Raw genomic sequence first — 22,210 nt, forward strand, 5'->3', positions numbered from 1 at the left:
ACGCTGCAGTTGTTAGCTCTCCGGATAATGTCCGAAAAGACGCTGTCAGTGCGTCTCTTCAAATCCCTTCTCGGGATGATGTCTTCTTGCATTCTCTTGGTTCCACATTGCCGTCTCCATATGTGACCCCTTCAAGAAGAACTGTCGGATCAATGTGTACAGTGTACAGGGTCCTTCGACGTCATCCAGGTCACCCCTGTGATCAGGAAGGCTCTACAATGGTGGGTGTGTCCCCAGAACCTTTCAAAAGGCTTGCCTTTCTTGCTTCCTGCAGCACCTCACATAATCACCACGGATGCTTCCCTGGAGGGCTGGGGGGCTTTCCTTCAGGAGCTTCAGATAAGCGGGAAATGGTCCCCTACAGAGAGGGCACTTCATATCAATCTCCTGGAGCTGCGCGCAGTCTACCTGGCTCTGGTGGCTTTCCTCCCAAGAATCAAAAACTCCATGGTGCTTGTCAGAACAGACAACACGACGACAATGCACTATTTGAACAAGCAGGGAGGAACACGCTCGCTGACACTCTCTCGAGAATCACAAAAAATTTGGAGTTGGCTACTCAGTCACAACATCTCTCTTCGAGCAGATTATGTGCCAGGTGTCCACAACGTGTTGGCAGATTCCCTCAGCAGAAGGCAGTCAACATGCCACGAGTGGGAACTGGACCAGCAAGTCCTCAACAGCATCTTCGATCAATGGGGCACCCCTCTTCTGGACCTATTCGCCACCCAGAACAACGCCAAATGCCAACACTTTACAAGCTGGCATCCCCAATGAGGGTCTCTGGGGAATGCCTTTTCGATGGCATGGTGCAACGTCTTTGCGTACGCCTTTCCGCCGTTTCCCCTGATTCCCAGGGTGCTACGGAAGATGAAAGCGGAGCCCTGCACTCTGATATTGATGGCCCCAGCTTGGCCACGCCAGCACTGGTTCACGGAGCTTCACCTCCTCTCCCTGGAAGCTCCAATCAAACTGAAACAGTTTCCATCTCTGCTAACGCTCCACAATCAACAGGTTCAGCATCCGGATCCGGCATCTCTCAAGTTATCTGCATGGCTCCTGAGTTCAGAGAGTTCCAGGGCTTAGACATTCCTCCGGATTGCAGACAAATCCTAGCTCGGGCTCGAGCGGATAGCACCAATAGAACATATTCATTGAAATGGAAACGATTCTGCATATGGTGCAAAACAAACAGGTTACACCCTCTTTCTTCGACCCCGGAACAGATTTTACCGTACCTCCTGCACCTCGCAAAATCTGGTCTAGCTCATGCCTCCATCAAAGTACACCTAGCAGCGATATCTCGCTTTAGGAGATCCTCTACAGGTCCATCTTTGTGGTCTCACAGACTTATCAAACAATTTCTTAAAGGGCTGTTCAGAACTTTTCCTCCAGTAAAGCCTGTACCACCGGCTTGGCATCTTAACACGGTTTTGGCTCAGCTGATGAAACACCCGTTTGAGCCAATCCACAGAGCAGACTTACGTATGTATCCTGGAAGATTGCACTTCTACTGGCCCTTACCTCGGCAAGACGAGTTGGAGAACTCCAGGCGTTCTCAATCCAAGACCCTTTCATTCAGTTCAAACGGGACAGGGTCATTCTTCGAACAAATCCGAAGTTTATTCCTAAGGTTCCGACTCAGTTCCACCTCAATGAACCTATCATACTACATTCATTCTTCCCGAATCCACAAACTGGGGCAGAAAAGACTCTTCATTCATTAGATATTAAGCGCTGTCTCAAGTTTTACATTGATAGAACTAAAACATTTCGGAAGTCTAATCAACTTTTTGTGGCATACAGTAGGCCTAGAAAAGGGCTTCCGCTCACCAAACAGAGTATCTCCCGCTGGATCTCTTCAGCCATCACCTTCTGTCACCAACAGGCAGGACGTCCACTGCAATCAGCAGTTAGTGCCCATTCCACAAGGGCGATGTCTACTTCCATGGCACTGTTTGCAGGAGTGCCCATTGTGGACATTTGTAGAGCGGCCACATGGAAGACGCCGCATACATTCACCAGGCATTACTGCCTGGACACGGAGATCATGAAGGATGCTGCAGTGGGTCAAGCGGTACTCCGTCATCTATTTCAATAAAGGTGAGCCCTTTCCTTTTTTCAGCCCGCCATCCTGGTCTCTTTACACACATTTCGCACTGTTATGTTTACATTACCTGAGTCATGGTTCTCTGATACTTTATCTTTCACATGGATATGTTATTATCTAGTGACTGTATATTTACTGTACCTGCCGAAATGTGCTTTGTATTGCTTACTATTCTGATTCAGGCATGTGAATCTATGAAAGATACCCTAATACTGGATAAGGAACGCGTTACTTACCTGTAACTGCGGTTATCCAGTATTGGTATCTTTCATAGATTCACATGCAACCCACCCACCTCCCCTGGAAGGGCTCTCTTGGATCTCTCAGTGATACAACTACTTAGCACTGTGCTTACGAAAATCTGAGGGACTAGAGCTCCTTCCAGGAGTGTTCTAGAGGGTGGTGCTAGCTGATTGGCTACTGGCCAAACTTTGGTCCTTTTTACATAAGGACGTAGATAGCTTGCTAAGCTAAGGCCCTTTGGGGCCTGTTACTCTATGTCTTCTAGACATTGCTTTGTTATTTACCGGTGACTCCCATCCCGACGACGGGGAATGATTCAGGCATGTGAATCTATGAAAGATACCAATACTGGATAACCGCAGTTACAGGTAAGTAACGCGTTCCATATAGATGGATAAAAACACAAAACGGACACAATGACAGATACACACAGACAGACAGACATAAACATACTCACATACAGACAGACACAGATCAGCCAACAGATAAAGAAAGACATAGAGAGGGAGAGCCAGAGACAGACAGACAGACAGACAGACACACAGACAGACACACACACACACACGCTCACTGGATTGAGCCTATTTTGTATTTTTCATGTATATTTCATGTGAGTGTAGAATAGTTGAGAAGTAAATGTCTTGCATCAACGTTGAAAGTAGATGGTTGCCGTAGATGCATGTGCTGAGCTAACAATGTTCACTCCATGACTCTAGAACCTGTATTCTTTGAGCTGGTATATTGCAGTCTTTTGTGTAGAATTTTAATGTGTACAGCCCCTTATGAGTCTTGCACACAAAACCAAAATTTACAAGTAATTTTTCCACATCACAGTTTCACCCAGGCGTAATATACATATGAATATTACAAAAACTGCCTTGATCATTTTACAAAATGAGGTGGGAGAAAATGAGTGCCAGCTTGGCTATTGAATAAAAAACAGCACAGTGTAATACCCATAATTTTCGATGTTAATTTCTAGTCACGAGTACTTTGCTTCTCTCCCTCCTACACAGTGTTGTTTGGTCTAAATGTCTCTTTCTTCTTCTCCTCCACCTTATCTGAATCTCCATACCCATGGGTTACAGGTTCCACTGCCCATCACGAGAGGCCTCCTTGGACTATGATGTGATTCTTCCTGTCGATGATGATATCCAGCTAACTGTGTCCGAGTATCGCAATAAGCTCTATGAGGTAATAACCTTCTTTATAAATGTTCTGCATGTCGTATGTTAAACACCCACACCTTATTAGTACGACCCGTGTGTCCCTAGAATATTATGCTCAGTACCTTCTCTTGAAGCTGATCATAATTTGTCCTAAGAAGTTCCCAGTATTGCTTTTAATGGAACCAAACTTAGCACGTGCATGCACTACTCAACCAATCAAAACTCTTCAAACATCGCCATTTCAGCTTGATGACTGGGGGCTGTTGCACACTAACTCATGCAATGAAACCAAAACCTTCATCTTCATGAACTTGGCATCCAGCTCAAACCCTAGGGGGCCATAGTACCTTGATACGTGCATTGAACCCTAAACCTTCACCAGAATCGACTCCTTCAAACATCCCCTTGAAGCAGGACATAATAATACATACATTTTATTGTAAATGCTTTTTTGATTTTTCTGCAAAAAATCGAATAAAGCTTTTATTCATTGATTGATTGTTACATGTAACACAAGGCAAATTTCATCAACATGGACCCCTCAACCTACCTAAACCTTAGAACAACCCCGGTGGCAGCTGGACAGCTTTGGACCATCACACCTTAATGCTAGCAATGAAAGGTAAACATTCGGCTACATGGCCTCTTCGACCACCCTGAACCTTCGACTATCTCCAGTGCCGCTGGATGGCTTGGGACCATCACACCTTAATACATGCAATGAAATGTAAACTTTCACCTACATGGCCTCCTCGACCACCCTGAACCTTCGACTATCCCCGGTGCAGGTGGATGGCTTGGGACCAATGCATCTTACTACATGCAATGAAACATGAACCTTCCGCTACATGGCTTCCTCAGCCCCCTGAACCTTTAGGTATTCCCAGTGCAGCTGGACGACTTGAGAACATCGGACCTTAATACAAGCAATGAAAGGTAAACTTTCACCTACATGGCCTTCTTGACCACCCTGAACCTTCGACTATCCCCAGTGCAGCTTGATGACTTGGGACCATCACACCTTAATACATGATGCAAAGCCTAAGCTTTCACCTGTAGGGACCTCTTGACCAATCCAGACCCTTTAAACATTTCCTTTGCAGGTAGTGTATGCAGTGAAACCTAAACGTACACCTGAATGTACCTCACCAACAGCTCAAACCATTCGAACATTCGCAGTGCAGCTGGAGGACTTGAGACTTTGGTACCCTAATAAATCCAATCAAACCTAAATATAGAAACGACTCATATGCTGATGGTGCTCCAGGGCCCCTGTGGCTTGTGCTCCTGAGGATGCCGATGTGCTTGTAGGCACTTGATGGTTGCTGCGTTTCAATGAACAGCTCTGAATAAAGAGAGGAGCTGCAGGGGGCCAAGGGCACACAGAAGGGCTGCAGAGAATGGAGGGCAGTTATAAGGAGGGCAGTGTGGTGGGGAATACCCACCATCATAGAGCCACACAGCCAACATCATGCTTCCACGCAACCAATATCAAACATCACTTCTCCATTCATCAACACAAACAACTTCATACCTCCACTCATCCACCTCATATGACCACACATTGACCATTAGGAACCTGCAACCAACGATCATATGTCAACACAACCAACATGACACGCCAACACTCACTGATAATATGCAAGCACACCTGTCATCACACTCAAACACCCAAAGTCATACCTCAGTACAACAAACCTACATCCACTCAACCAATATTAAATGCTAGCCCATCCATTTGTATAAGTCCACACAACCAGCATCATTCACCAACACATCCACCATCATATAACATCTCAAGCAGCGTTTTACGCCCACCATCCGACAATACTTCCATTATCTGTATCATCATATGCCAACCGAGTCCCCATCATATGCCTACCTTGGCACCATCATGACTACACAACTACTATCATACACCAATACAGCCACCATCATACATCAACACACCTATCATTACATGTCTACACAACCAACGCCATCTGCAAATTCACTATTCCAACGTATGTACATTCACATGGCCAATATCATTGGTCAATATAACCACAATCATATGTCTGCACAACTCACATATAACCACAATCATAAGTACACACAGTCCGTGACACACAGTCAACTTCATGAGCTGATAGAGCCACCATCATACGTCATCCTTCCCATTTGTCTGGAAAACCAGGATCATATTCCAATACACAAAAACAATGAAATTCTATTACAAGAAAAGCTAATGAGGAAAGGGAGTTAAGCCAGACTAACATACTAACAGTGGCTTCCACATCAAAAACTAAAGAACTAATGAATTTCATGGTTTTAAGTAATATTTTGACCTCTTGGCACGAACCCCATACTCAACTAGCTGTAACTCTCAGGCCAGCATACAGTCTTTGCAAAGTCACACACAGTTTCAAACAGATTACCACACTAAACCATATAAAACATTGTTCAAGGCATGTGGGCTGCTGAATTCATATCTGTGCATAGATCGCCGCCTAGTGTTGGGTCCGGATAATTGCACATTGTTGTCCTGGAAGAGTCTTCGAAGTATCACGAGATAGGTGGCTCCTCCCCTGGACTACAGTGCGCATAGGCATCCCCTCCATCCTTAGATTGTTTTTTCCACCATTGGGTTCGGATGTCCTAATCTTAGCTCTTTGAGTATTTAGGCCTTTACATTCGTCGGTATTGTTTTTGTTCGGCGCCAAGTATATTTGTCGAGGGCGTTCTTGAGTAGTTCATCAACGATGGAACCAAAGACATCGAATAGCCCCTTTAAGCGTTGCCCTCTTTGCAACGCTAAGTATGCTCGCTTCGACGTGCACCCGGTGTGCAACAAGTGCCTCTCTCCAAACCACTACGAAGCCACCTGTATGGCGTGTTCCAGGTTTCGATCGAAGAAGACCCTTCGCATTCGTCGAGCAGCTCGGCTCGAGGCGCAGAAAGCGACGCCGAACCCGGACAACATCTTCGGGACAGAAGATGAGGAGGTCGTGGACCTTGAAGTTCGGGGGGAGCTCTCGGATCCGGCTTCGGAGCGAGAATCCAACTATGATGCCGAAGACAAGCGTATAGTAGACAAACAGGAAGATGGTGTCGTCGAAGAGGTAGGAGACGACGAGGAGGCCCTTGGGGCCGAGGAAGATGGCTCAGAAGATGAGCTAGACCCACATGTCGGTACAGGGCCCAGAGAGGCACTCGATAAGGCTCAGGTCGAGGGATCGCCACAAGGCCTTACCCAAGATCATTCCTCTCGTTCTACAGCCCCGCATAAAGGCCCGGCTACGAACTACCCTAAAGAGCCATCGGTATCGAAAGCGCCATCATTCGATCATACGAAATCGAAACTGAAGGCACAGGCACCTACCTCGAAAGTGAAAGAGTCTCTCATCGGCAACAAGGCCTCGAAGCCCTCAGGGCCGAACAAACAAAAGAAGGCCATCTACGCACAGAGACTTCATGGGGACGTCGAGCCGAAGGCGGCGCCAACAACCAAGGTCAAGGTTGCCGACCCGAAAAAATTGGCGCCGAGGATCGTCGACACAAAAATACAGAGCGCCTCGCGACGGCCGACCCATCCCGGTCCTCGTGTCGAGAACACGGCGTCTGGTTCGGGGTTAGATACCACGTACAAAAGGGTATCGACGGAACGTGTCGACTCAACAACCCCGTCTCCCTTCCTAAAGAAGAAGGTGTCGGAGTCGTTACTCCGCATCCACGACACGGCTTCCATGCTCGGCGCAACAGCACCCCCGCAGCCGAAGACGGTCAGCACAGTTCACATCGCGTCGACGCACATAAAATTCGGACTACCACCGGCGGTACGACCGAAGATCTTCGACGCAAAGAAGGGTCTCGAGCCGCAAAAAGGGGTCGACCCTAAGAAACCTGTCGAAGCACCAACAGGAATGCCAATGGGACAGAGAGCTGTCGAAGTACCTCAGGAAGATGAGGAGCCAAGGCAGTTTATCGATGCGGAGACTGGTAGACTGTCAATATATAAAAGGAAGATACTGCCAGAGAAATCAATGGAGCCATACAAAATTCCATTGAAGAAGAAGAGGACCACGTCACCAGTTCTAGTAGAACATGTTCACTATTATGACCAGGAGCCTCAGTCATTCTCACCCACACAATTTGATGTGGATGCAGGGGATGCTGGTGATGTTGAGGACACTTATCCTGTGGACACTGATCCTGAAGATCAAAACCAACCTTGGGTGGACGATATTGGTACAGGGGACCCACATACTGCTCCAGACACACAGGCATATGTGGTAAAATCATCTCCTACTGAGGATACTGCTGCTTTCAATGCCTTGATTGAGAGAGCAGCTAAAAATCATGATGTACAGCTCCACACTGATCCTATTGAGGATGATTCTCTATCTCAGAAAGATCTGTTAAGACTCTGCCCATGCTGAAGGGGGTCCTAAAACCGGCTAATGACATTTTTAAGGAGACCACAAGGGCGAGAGTACTAAACCCTAGAATTGACAAAAAATATAGGCCAGCTCCTGTGGACCCTACCTACATAAGAGGCCAGTTGCCTTTGGACTTGTTGGTGGTGTCCAATGCTCGGAAGAGAGCCAATTCACAGACAACGGGTGATGCTCCTCCCCCTGACAAGGAGTCTAAGGTCTTGGAGACTTCAGGGAAAAGAGTTGCTGCACAGGCAGCTAACATCTGGAGAATTGCCAACACTCAGGCACTTCTGGCTCGATACGACAGGGCGCATTATGATACCCTAGAGACACTGCTACAGCACCTCCCAGATCAGTTTAAGGAAGGAGCAGAGTCGCTTATTACTGAAGGGAAGCTCATAAGCAACGCTTCCATTAAGTGCGCTCTTGACGTAGCTGACACTGCAGCTAGGGCTATTAACACCAGCGTCATGTTAAGAAGGCATGCTTGGTTGAGAATCTCAGGATTCAAACCAGAGATACAAACAACGATACTCAAGCAACCTGTCAACCCTGACTCCCTTTTTGGCCACGAAGTTGACACCACCCTAGAAAAGATCAAAAAAGATACAAGGACTGCAAAGTCTATGGGGGCTCTGCAATCACAGCAGTTTAGGAGTGGGTCCTTTCGTCGCTCTACCAACAGAGGACCATCTAGAGGCCAGAACTCCCAACAGTCGCATTACACTAAACAAGGTACACAGACCACCTATAATAAGAATAACAGAGGTGGATACCGTGGAAACAACGTCAAGGGCAGAGGCCGAGGAAACAACAGCTTCAGGTCCTCCGCCACCAACAAACAGTGACGCCTTGTCACTGCCCCCCAACCACGTAACACCTGTCGGGGGGAGACTCCAGGAGTTCCTGCCGGTCTGGAAGTCCATCACTACAGACAGGTGGGTGAGAGACATTATCCAGTACGGTTATTGTCTGGAGCTACATCCACTCCACCAAACATACCACCAAGACACCGTCCTATGTCCGCAGAGCACTTGCACTTATTCCACCAGGAAGTTCTCAGTATGCTCCAAAAAGGAGCCATAGAACTCGTGCCAGCAGAAGAACAGGGATCAGGAGTGTACTCACTGTATTTTCTGATCCCCAAAAAGGATGGGTCTCTCAGACCCATACTGGATTTAAGACCTCTAAACCGTTACATTCTGTCAGAGCATTTTCACATGCTCACCTTGCAACAGGTGCTGCCGTTGCTCAAACAGGGAGACTTTCTCGCGACACTAGATCTCAAAGATGCGTATTTCCATATACCCATACACCCATCACACAGGAAATATCTCAGGTTCACTGTTCTCAACCAACATTACCTGTTCAAAGTCCTCCCTTTCGGAGTAACAACGGCACCCAGAGTGTTCACCAAGTGCCTGGCAACAGTGGCGGCGCACTTAAGGAGACAGCACATACATGTCTATCCTTATCTGGACGACTGGCTTATCCAGGGAAGGTCGGTCCAGCAGTGTGCCAACCACGTAACCCACACCATTCACCTTCTTCACAGCCTTGGCTTCTCCCTGAATTATCCAAAGTCACACCTTCAACCCGCCCACTTACAGCAGTACCTAGGCGCGACCATAGACACTCTGGCAGCCAAGGCACAGCCCAATTCAATAAGTATCAACAGCATGCAGTTGCTCATAAAAAAGTTCAAACCTCAACACTCACTACCGGCACGAGTGTTTATGCAGTTGATAGGCATGATGGCCTCCTGCATCTTCATAGTCCCGCACGCGAGGTTACATATGCGCCCGCTTCAGGAGTGCTTGGCACGTCAGTGGAATCAGGCTCACGGACAATTGAAGGACCTAGTGTTGGTGAGCGGTCGGGCATACAACTCTCTGCATTGGTGGAATCCACAAAACCTTTGCAAGGGCCGACCGTTCCAAGAGCCTGTCCCACAAATCATACTGACGGCGGACGCTTCTCTCCAGGGATGGGGAGCTCATGTACTCAATTACACAGTGCAGGGACTATGGACGACACAGCAAAGGAGGATGCACATCAACCTTCTGGAACTCATGGCAATCTTCCTTGCAATGAAGGCATTCAAAGTACACTTGTGCAACAAAGTCGTGTTGATCCGGACGGACAACATGACCGCCATGTACTACATACAAAAGCAGGGAGGGACACACTCCCCACAGTTGTCTCATCTGGCTCAGAGCATGTGGAAGTGGGCCATTCAGAGGAACATCTTCCTCATGGCAGAACACCTCCCGGGCAAGGACAACCAGATGGCGGATCTGCTCAGCAGACACAGCTACCAACTACACGAGTGGGAGATACATCCATCAGTACTCCAACCGTACTTCCAACGGTGGGGTCATCCAGAGATAGACCTATTCGCCACAAGGGAAAACGCAAAATGCCAAAACTTTGCCGCCAGGTTCCCACATCCACAGTCGCAGGGCAATGCAATATGGATGAACTGGTCAGGCAGATTTGCGTACGCTTTTCCCCCAGCACCATTAATACCGCTGGTGACACGCAAACTGAGGCAACACTCAATGACGCTCATCCTGGTTCCTCCAACGTGGGCACGCCAACCATGGTACACCACGTTTCTGGAACTCTCCGTGGTACCGCATCAACGCTTACGGCTAACACCCACGCTTTTAACGCAGAGCCATGGCGAGATTCAGCACCCAGATCCGCAACAGCTGAACCTGGCGATCTGGCTCCTGAGATCTTAGAATTTGGCTACCTAAACTTGCCTCCAGAATGTATGAATATCATCAAGGAGGCACGGAGACCCACTACCAGAGCCTGCTACGCGGCTAAGTGGAAAAGATTTGTCATTTATTGTAAAAATAATGACATCAATCCGCTGGATGCATCAACGCAAAACATTATCTGTTATCTATTACACTTATACCGATGCAATCTAGCATACAATTCCATCCGTATACATTTAACCGCACTGGCAGCTTACCTTCAGAACAGGCAGCACCTCTCACTGTTCAAAGTGCCTGCCATCAGAGCTTTCTTGGAGGGACTCAAACGTGTGATTCCTCCAAGACACCCTCCTTCACCAGTCTGGAACCTAAATGTGGTCCTCACCAGACTGATGGGACCACCTTTTGAACCTCTGCTCTCTTGTGAGATTCAATTTCTAACATGGAAAGTAGCTTTCCTAGTTGCCATTACTTCCCTAAGAAGAGTTAATGAACTTCAGGCACTAACCATTCAAGAGCCATTTATACAGGTTCATGCTAACAGGGTCGTACTACGCACCAACCCTACTTTAATGCCCAAGGTAATTTCGCAGTTCCATATGAACCAATCCATAGAACTACCAGTGTTTTATCCTAATCCTGAGAATGTAGCAGAGAGAATGCTCCACACACTTGATATCAAAAGAGCTCTCCTGTACTATATTGACAGAACACAAAATTTCAGGAAAACAAAACAACTGTTTGTTGCCTTTTCTCCACAGTACAAAGGCAACCCCATTTCCAAAGCAGGAATAGCTAGGTGGATCGTTAAGTGTATACAGATTTGCTATGAAAAAGCTAAGCGCACACTAACAATTCCTCCAAGAGCCCACTCCACACGGAAGTTAGGGGCCTCCATGGCTTTCCTGGGAAATATTTCTTTAGAGCAGATATGTAGAGCAGCCACATGGTCCACTATACATACATTTGCCAAGCACTACTGTGTAGATGTACACTCAAGACAGCAGGCAGCTGTAGGACAGGCTGTTCTCAAAACTCTTTTTCAGACTGCTGCAGCTGGCACGGGAAGCCGCCGCTAAATGGAGGGACTGCTATATAATCTATGCACAGATATGAATTCAGCAGCCCACATGCCTCGAACCGAATATGCTACTTACCAGTATGCATCTGTTCTTGGCATGTAGGGCTGCTGACATTCATATCGCCCACCCTCCTCCCCGGCGCCTGTAGCAGCTGTAGCATTCAGTAATTACTAGTTAGCATGGTCATCATTCACTGTATTACACTCCATCTATGCCACAATGGCGAAAAACAATCTAAGGATGGAGGGGATACCCATGTGCACTGTAGTCCAGGGGAGGAGCCACCTATCTCGTGATACTTCGAAGACTCTTCCAGGACAACAATGTGCAATCATCCGGACCCAACACTAGGCGGCGATCTATGCACAGATATGAATGTCAGCAGCCCTACATGCCAAGAACAGATGCATACTGGTAAGTAGCATATTCGATTAAGTGCACCAACCTCGAGCAAAACCCACTATTACCGTCCGATGGCAGCACACACATACCATAATATGCCACCCACTTAACCCTTTGGATGACTACACAACCACAAGTATACACCTACTCAGACAAACACACCGCTATGTTCATACACTTGCACACACAAACCTACATCCATTCACTCATCAACAAATGCCCATACCATTGAACAACCACACCTCTTCCATTATGCACACAAAATAGCTTGTATATGCCCAAAGGCCCCTGTCAGACAAGCACACACCAACACCCACCAGCATACATCCAAACACTAATCATTGTCACACTGATCCACCACCATGTGCCAACAAACCAGCCAACATACACCCACCCAGCTAAAATGTACCGGTGCGCTACATTGTCACTCCAAAAACATAGGTACGTCATCATACCACCTTTTACGCTTATAAACATTATCAATGAAATGGATCTCATTCCAATGTTTCTCAAATAGTATTAGTGGTTACACAGCTGCCATCCCAGGCCAACACAGCTACCATCATACACACATCAACCACTCATCGTCATATGGCAACATACCAACCATTATACAACTCACACAGCCACCATTTACAAATGTTTAACGGTATCACTCCAAGAGCTTAGTCACACCATCATACAACCTTTTAAAAAGCTGCAAACATAATCAGAGTCTCAAATATAAAGCTTTCTAAAGTAATAACAGGAGTTGATGTTATGGCCGACTTCGTTAGGCGCGGGCTTGGCTCGAGATAATATAAGCACCTTAACTAGAGATTTTATTCCCTTTTAATTATTTTGAAAAGCCATTGTTAACAAATCATTCAGCCTTACCTCACTTTAAACGTCAGATTTCTCTTACATAGTGTACTTAACCATGCTCCCAAATCATCATCCGTCATTTGAGTTGCTTATTTATTTTTTTTGTCACTATTTAAATTATAAAGAAATGTTATTACCAATTTAAAATGCCTTCAAATATTCACAAAATATTCATTATCAATAGTTATAAAATCTGACTTTTGAAACTGTGTCATGTTATAAAACATTTTTAGCCAAATGTGTGTTTTTTTGTGCTATAGAATGCAATGATAAATTTGGTTTAAGATGTTTGGGAATGTTTTTCACTGTAAAACATGTTTTGGAAAAATCATCTTAGCAAAAGAAATGTATGAAACTGTTTAATCACGTGCTGTGCATTTGCATCATAAACCTGCAGCATAGCACATGCGAGTATCCCCGTAATCTGTGACAAAATAAAAAGATGCTGGTTCTAAATTCACACTCATCCCTACATTTGACAGTGGTTGAGATTTTACATTGGTGGCTATTTCATATGTGAGATACTAAAACTGCATCATTCGTGTGCAATGATAGTGGCATCTGGCGATGCCCATCCTTGAGACCTCCTTATGATGACTGTTCGATTGAACCCAGACCTCTGATGAATTCAGAGTGGACATATATGTGACAACCCTTGTCTGCAGCTCATGCTGCCGAGCCTAGCTCCAGCAAATGAATGAAAATGTGGATGTGCAATCAAGTGGAGATATCGGGCAGTTACTCAAGTATTGGATCTGTTATAGATTCACATGCTTGAATCATTCCCCGTCGTCGAGATGAGACTCCCATATTACCTAAGAAAAGCAGTGTAATGATAGGCCCTTCAGTTTTGGAACGTAACATATCCTAGTCATTTGAGCAAAGAGAGACTTAAGTTCTAACCAATGAGGTTGCCTCACTCTTTGGAACACTCCTGTAAGTCTCCACCGAACTCTGATCAGTTCTGCCTTTTTCCAGAGTATTTTTTTTTTTTAACTCTTTTTATTGATTGCACGACTCGAATAACATAATCTTACATACAAATGAGAATAGTTATACAGAAATTGCAATTCACATGCCATCGCTCATTCCCCAATGACCACACACAGTTCCAAAGACCCTGCCACCGCAGGCTCCTACCCATATCTAGTACAATATATCATTCACTATCTTAAGTTGCAAATCTCTCCGGTGGCAGGGTACAGATAATCCCTCTGAATTTATTTCATCCTCCCCACACCCGCTCCCACTTCTTGGGACAGCCTCTGTTTATATACACTGCTTTTTCGGCCACCATAGCCCAGTCCATGTCATTGCGCCATTCTGCATATGTTGGTATCTACTGCACTCCCCAATGTTTGGCGACATTGTGTTTTGCTATTGTTACACCCAATGTCGCCCACTCCTGGGCCTTACGGCTAAGATCGGTAGTTTCCCATATGTTTAATAGACCTCTCTTAGGCTCCGGTGGTACTGGCGCCCCACTGACCCGTGTTATTTTATCCATAACAGTTTCCCAGTATGTTTTAATACTTGGGCATTCCCATATCGTATGGAAGAATGTACCTATGTCTCCACATTGCGGCACACAGAATGGAGTGTCTGCCCTCCCCATCTTAGCCAGCACCACCCTGGTGAAGTATGTCCTGTGGAGTACCTTTAGTTGCACCAGCCGTAACCTTGAGGGCACGGCCACCTCCCGCGGGGACTCTATCCGCTTCCTGCCAATCCATATCGTCTAGGTCTCCAATCTTTGCTTGCCATTTCTCACTGAGACATTTTCTAGGGTCTATTTGATTGTTAATTATTTTCCACTAAGTTAAAGATATAGCTTTCTTACCGATCCGTTCCGTAAGCAGCCTATCCTCTAATGGTGAGGCCTCTGGGAGGGTGGTGCCCTGTGGGATGGCGGCCATGAGTGCATGCTTGATCTGAAGGTAGCGGAGCATTTCTGTAGCGGCCATGTGATATTTGTCTTGAAATTGTACGAATGTAATGCGTTCCTACTAACCCATTGATCGCCCACCCTCGAGACACCAATCAAGTCCCATTATCTAAACCCTTTACAACTACCTAGCCTGCCCAGTTTTCCGGTTTCCCAAAGCGGGGTGTGTTGTGTGATTTTTGTTAGACCATCCCAGTTTGTTAAGGACTACATACCATATTCGAATTGTGTGTGCGCTGGGTCCTGTAAGGTTCTTGTTGGAGGTTTTGTTGTAGAGTGCCCTCATGATTCCTCCCTCCCCCAGGATGTGTCTATCCATGCGAAAAGCGGGTTCAGTCTGGGGTGTGTGAAGCCACTGGTTGAGCACTATAAGCTGGGAGGCCCAATAATATCCCTGTATATTCGGGAGTGCTATACCGCCGTCATACTATCCTTTAACCAGCGTAGTCATAGCTATTCAAGCCGGTTTTCCGTCCCATAAGAGGCTGCGTACTTCTGCTTCTATCGCCCTAAAGTATGATGGTGGAACAGAGAATGGGGTATTTTGCAGGGATAAAGAAATCTGGGCAGCGCCATCATTTTGAGGAGCGCAGCCCTACATAGCAGAGTCAGTGGGAGGGATTGCCAGTGCTTGGCATCCTGACGCAGTCGTTTCAGGGGCTCCTGGAGGTTTGTTCCATAAATTCTTTGGGTCCACTGTGATGTATATCCCGAGATATCTGAAACCATTTTCTACCACTTTCACCCCACAGCCCTTAGGGAGGACTGGGGAAGGGCCACTCAACACATATAAGATGGACTTAGTCCAGTTAATTGTATTACCGGAATATCACCTGTATGACTCAGAAATGTCCAATAGTCTAGTCTGCGAACGTCGTGAGGATGCCATATATAATAGTATGTCATTCGCATATAAAGATATCCGGTCCTCCTATCCCTCCTCCCACAGGAGTCCACTATTTATAGGATCATTCCTTACCCATGCTGCCATGGTTCTCATATTAGGGTGAAGAGCGGGGACAGCGGGCAACCCTGCCTTGTTCTGCGCCCCAAGGAGAAAGTATGCGATAGCTGTCCGTTAACTACTATTTGCGCCAGCGGGTTTGTGTATAACAGCTGCACCCAAGAGCGAAATTTGGGCCCAAATCCCATACGTTCAAGAGGTGCGAAGAGGAGTGGCCATTCAACTGTGTTGAAGGCCATTTGCGCATCAGGGGAGAGGATGATGGCTTCTTCCTGAATTGTATGTCTACGGCCCAGCATGCTGTGCAAACGTCACCAATTGAGTGCTGTGTTTTTACCTGGCATAAAGCCAGATTGGTCTGGATGAACTAACTTAGCAAGGAGGGGGGGTAAATCTGTTGGCCAGTGCTTTAGCCAATATCTTGGCTTCCGCATTGAGCAATGAAATGGGGTGATAAGACGTGCATTCATGGGCAGGCTTTTCCTGCTTGTGAATGGCGACTATTGTTGCCATGCCCTTAGCCCCTTCCCACATGAGTTCTCTATGGTCTTGCTTTTTTGTGTTTAGTCGGGTCGTATTTGGTCTCAGAGGGGTCTTGGGAGTGTATCGTTTCTAAGTGACATACCTCTTGTTCTAAAGCTTCCGCTATCTTTGTCTTTTCTTTGTTGTGGTCTTCTATGAGTGAGATTGCTTGTCCTCTGATGACTGGTTTATATGCCTCCCACAGGACAAGAGGAGAGGAGACCGAATGCTCATTTTCCTTGAAATAATGTTGGGTTGTCGTGATCAGGCCCTTCCTGATCTTGGGATTTTTAAGGTATCCCGGGTAGGAAGGGTATATTCAATGGTGGTCTGGGGTACCGAAGGTATATTTTATAAGGATTGGAGAGTGGTCCGAGATGCCTCTAGCCAGATGGGACACCTCAACGTATATACCTCCAATGTCTGCCAACACAAGGACATAATCTATTCTGGAGAGACTATTGTGTGCGCCCGAGTGAAATGTATATTGCCGCGCCTGGGGGAATCTGGTTTGCCATACGTCTACAAGGCCCAGTGCCTCCACAAAGTCTGGATTTAGTTTGGTGTTGGTGTCTGGGGGGCATTCGGTCCATGGAGTCATCTAGTGTATTATTAAAATCCCCCCCCATTATCCATTCTCCCTCTGGGAAATTGAGAAGGTGCTCGCCGAGCGTTGGCAGTGCTATTGAGTGCAGTGCTGGGGGGATATATACCATAACCAGGTTGATTGTTCGCCCTTCTCATTGGCCCGATACAGCCGCGAACCACCCCTGGTAGTCTGTCCATGTATGCTGAACTATGAATGGGAATTGTCTTCTGAACAGGATCCCTACCCCCCGTGAGCCGGACGTGAACCCTGACTGTGCCGCTAAGTAAAAACCCCATCGGTCCAGAGCTTTACATGTCGCACCTACAAAGTGGGTCTCTTGAAGTAAAGCCACCGTTGGCGCTCAGCGTTTAATTTACTGGATGATGAGTCCCCTCTTCAATTTATCCCTAAGGCCATTGAAATTCAACGAGAATAATTGTAGGTGCTGGCTGTTTTGCAAGTGTGATGTGGGTGCGGTGTGGTGGCATTAACCAGTGCGATCGTCTGTGCCTCGTGTAGCATCTATATGGGTGCGCTGGATGGAGTATTCCGTTGGGAACCCAACAAGGCGATGGTCAAGTCGTGTCACAAACGATACCAAACAGTCATAACAACAAAAACAATAACCGTCAACCTCTACCCTCCCCCTCATTCCCCCCTCCCTGCATGACGGATTCAAAACTACCCGCCTCCCCAACAGTGCAGAGTGCCTGTCACCCTTACCCTGGTACCTACGCGGGGGGAGCATTTCCAGTAACTCCCCATCTCTCTACCCTGTGACTCTGGTATATTGGCTTGGCAGTAGTATGTTGAATCAATACAATTACCTAGAGGTGGAGAAATGACAAAATCAATGTAATTGTAGTCCCGTCTGGGCCTTGTCCACTCACGATCCCATAGCTATGCACAGTTATCAGGGTAGCCAGGACCGCCTCAGTCCACCGTGAAGAATAACGCCATTGTCTCTAGCTTAAATTGTCTTACGTTCATGAGGAGAGCCCTGTAATCATCGTTTGTTGCTCTTTTCTCCATTCCCTCGATACAAGGGGCTGTTACTTTGAGTTTCCTGGCCTTTCTGCCATATTAGTGGACGTAGTCTCGTCCAGGTCCAGTTGCGTCGCCGTTGACGAATACCTGTTCTGTTTCTTTCCGGATTTACCGGGGTTCGTAACCTGGCTCCACCCCTCAAGCCACTCCTGGGCTTCCTCCAGCATCGCGAAGAACCAGACCTTTCCCTCCACCTCTACTCGCAATTTTGCAGGAAATAACATAGAGTATTTGAGCTTGCGGTTTCTCAGTTCTTTTTTTATGTCCATGAAACTGCATCTTTGCTTTGTTATTGCTGCCGTGTAGTCCAGGAAAAAGGTGATCGTGCTGTGTTCGAAGCTGTCTTCAGGATCACGTCCCGATGTCAGAAGTTGAAGATGAGCGTAAGGATAGGCCTGGGGGGGGGGGGGGCCCAGGCTTAGGTCTACCGCCCGGGATGCGGTTGGCCCTCTCTACTGAGAAGTAGTACGACAGACCTCTCGGTTGTAGGTGTTTCTGGATGAGGTCTTCCACAAACCGATCAGTTGCTGGCGCTTCTGCTTCCTCCAGGACCCCAATAATGCAGACATTGTTGGGTCTGGAGTGGTCTTCATAGTCGTCCAGCTTTGCGGCCATAGCTTTACTCTCAGTTTGCAATTGTCGAACTTGACGTTTAAGGATATCTGAGTCTTCGCGGAGGGTCGCCGTTGAGGCTTCTACCTCTGTTACTCTCACGCTCATGTTCTTGAGAACAATCCGGATAAGTGAGACTTCAACAGAGACCGTGTCAGTACGCGTTTCCAGGGATGTATGCACCCTTTTCAGTGTGGCCATAATATCTTGCAATGTTACTTCTTTCGCTTCTGCTGCTATGTGATCTCCAGCTTAAATGGTAGGTGGGTCTGCCATCTCCGACTGCTCCCTGGCCCATGCAAATTTGTCCAATTTTGTTTGGTGCATGGTGCACGGGCCTCTTTCCCCGCCATCGCGGGCCTTGGGCCACCCTGTATAGTTCGGGGTACATGCTTGGTAGTAGTCGGCGCTTCCTGCATGTGCAGTATAGTCCAACACGTGGCCTTTCGTCTTTCCCATGTCTAGTGGAGGTTGCCCTGGAACACGGTCGACAGAAAATGCCTGCTGTTCACAAAAATTGAGTGGGGTACAGCCTGGGTGCGGCGATTCTCGGACATTGTGTGTCTGTGTCACTACGTGGTTTCCTGTGACACTGACTCCCCATCGGATGAGTCACAGCGGTACGCACTCTTTGGCGATGCCCCCATGCACTGGTTCATATGGCGCCCAAGGGGTGTCGACGGCAGCCTCCCTCACCTCTGCCCAGTATGTTCGCCCACTCTCTTAGGCACCCTGCGGGATGTCGCACCACCACCCTGGTTTCGGCGGCTTGAGTCTCCCAGGTCGCAATATTAACTACGCAGGCCTGTGTTACGGCAGCCACAATGTTAAAGCCAGTTCCTCCGGTACGTCCTATCCCACGGCTCCGGAACGGACATTCGCTAGGCGTAGCTTGAGTGCCTGGCCGCACAGTCTGGTTGTGTCTTAGAGCTCCGCTGGGTGCGACTCCCGGGGGAAGGTCGAGCCCGGACTCGACGCCACAGCCCCGTCGTCACTCGGAGCTATGGCCTATGTTAGCAGGCCTGGCTCGCGCCTCCGGGTGGTCCAGGCACCATCTCTCAAAGACGGACGTCATGTAGTGTAATTTCGGGGCTCAGGTGATCTCCTTCCACCCCCGGACACACCGCTTCTTGCCTCAAGGGGGGGGAGGGAACCACTCACTGGTTGGATTAGGCGGCCAAACTGGCAGTCGAGGCCGTGCTTTTCTCAGCGACGCGGCTGGCCACTTCTTTGTCCGTTTCGAGTTATGATGGGTGCATTCTCACCCCAACGGGTTCCCATTCTTCCTCCACCTCTTTTTTAGCACTGCCTGCAGATAATCATGCAGATTTATTCGGGGAAAATCTAGGGTGAGACGGAGCTACACTAGGCGGCGGCCATTTCCTTCGGCTGATGGCCACGATCCTTTTCCAGAAGTTCCCAACAGATTACTAAAGGCAATGTGTTTGCTGGATGATCTGCATTTCAGGTAAGTAAATATTATTTAGCACGATTGTTAAAGGAAAATAAACAATATTGAACAAATACATCTTTAATTCATTTTCACAATTTGTTTTAGATGATCTTGGACAGAAAAATAAACATTCGTCGCCAGAAAAGGGAGGCTCGAAAAGACCACACCAAGTCTGCCCCATCACATCAGAAAGACTCCAGGGTGCCACCCCAGGTTCTAGTGCCAAATGAGACTCTTGGGAATCACAATGGACCTACAGTTTCTAATGCAAAAGTAGCCGCTGCAGCAGTGATTTCATCACAGGATTTGAAAGGACCTGCTGTTTCCAGTGATGATGCTCGGGCTGCAGATGTGTTGTCGCAGGAGAACCCCAAGGACACAAAAGCCCAGACTCTTAAAGCCACCTCGGCACCAGTAGACATTTCTACTGTGGCGAATGAGAAGACACCACAGAAACCTGTCCAGAGCGCACATACCGCCAAGGAGGCCTACAACCCCATCACTCACACAGTGATGCAGAGTACGTGAGCTACACCCCTCTGCCCTGCCTCCTTGCTGAACCTCTCCTTCTATCACTTTCTTTTTGCACCTAAATGACAAACATGCTGCTCGTAGATTAAGGAGTATGTCCATTCCAAAAGAGGATTGGGGTCACACATACTAGAATCTGAGTTTGATTAACAGCACCTGTATACATTACTTTACTGTCACCTTTGCCACACATCCACGAACCCGTTCTGCCATTTCCTTTCTTGTTCTTTTTCCACCTACAGACTTTCATGTATTTCGTGTCCCTCCTTCAGGCTCAGAACGTTCTAGCTGTCTTTGGACTGCCTGTATGTGCCTTTCTTGTTACATGCCTAATTTATTTTAATTAAATTTAATTGGGTGTATTTATAAAGCACAGACTTGGGCCAGGAGGGCTCCACAGTGCTGCACATAAAAAATAGGATCTATAACCCTCATGTGAAACAGACCTAGATATTTTTCAATGTGAATTAAAAAAACACTTGCAAAGACGCAGAGGAAAATATTTCAGATCATGGGCTGATGAGGTGAAAGGGGGTATACTGTCTAGAGTTCTATGGATCAGGCTCCGTGTGCTGGTGTCAGGTCTTGTAGAAGATGCAGAAAAAAACAAGTGGCCAGAGAGACCCTTCTGACAATCAGAACCACATGGACCAGATGTTCCATGACTTGCTGTAACACTGGTCTCTCCAGTCGCTATTCTGCCGGACTCCTCCATTGTTCCTTGCTGCAGGCAAGCTGCTGAAACATATATTAGATAGCAGAAATGTAAAGTTGATGAGCCTGGGCATGTTCACACCTCAGCCTCCTCCCCTTGATACACCAGTTGACGCGAACATCTCCATTCTTTCTTCTGCTCCAGCTAACTGGGTTTCATTTAGTAGCTGACCATGTTGCTTTCAGTGCCACCCAGCTTTTTATCCTTTGGGAATCTTCTCTTGTTCAGCTGTCCCCTTCTCCGTTGTTACTTACTCTAGATATGCTAGTCATGCGGGTCACCCTTTTCAGAAGTTTTCAAATTAGGGATTCTGGGAGACATCTAATTGCTGCTGGTTGCACGCCACTAATCACAAGGATGCTTGTTTCCACAGCCATATCTGGCTTCTGCATAGTTGACTGGGGGTGAGTGCTTGCAATGTTCAACACTCCGTCCATCATTTCCTTTGGTTTTGTTCTGCATAGGAAGCCCATGGGATTCTAGATTCTTTTTGCAGCCAAAGTCATTGAAAAGGCCATTAACACCCAGTTATAACTTTTCATAGAAACCAACAAGATCCTAGACACCTCTCAATCCGGATTCCGCAGCAACCACAGCACCGAGCCCGCACTCCTCACCGCCACCAACAACATCCGTGCCCTTCTCGATCAAGGCCATATGGCCGCCCTCATCCTCCTGGACCTATCAGCAGCCTTCGACACTGTCTTCCACCGCACAGTAGCCACAAGTCTCCATGACGCTGGCATCTAAGGAAAGGCCTTAGACTGGCTACGATCATTCCTCTCGGGCAGAACACAGCGGCTATGACTCCCGTC

General features: G+C 47.3%; 1 protein-coding gene across 1 annotated transcript in view; it reads left to right on the forward strand.

Annotated features, from left to right (window-relative positions):
• Nucleotides 1-22,210, forward strand: part of MAPK15 (mitogen-activated protein kinase 15) — a 254,034-nt gene that overhangs the window by 173,635 nt on the left and 58,189 nt on the right. The window contains exons 11-12 of the mRNA XM_085604390.1: nt 3,442-3,547; nt 20,255-20,669. Coding sequence (XP_085460516.1) covers nt 3,442-3,547; nt 20,255-20,669 — 521 coding nt within the window. The remainder of the gene's footprint in view (nt 1-3,441; nt 3,548-20,254; nt 20,670-22,210) is intronic.

This window comes from Triturus cristatus, chromosome 5_1 (genome assembly GCF_964204655.1).
Source record: "Triturus cristatus chromosome 5_1, aTriCri1.1, whole genome shotgun sequence".
Taxonomy (NCBI): Eukaryota; Metazoa; Chordata; class Amphibia; order Caudata; family Salamandridae; genus Triturus; species Triturus cristatus.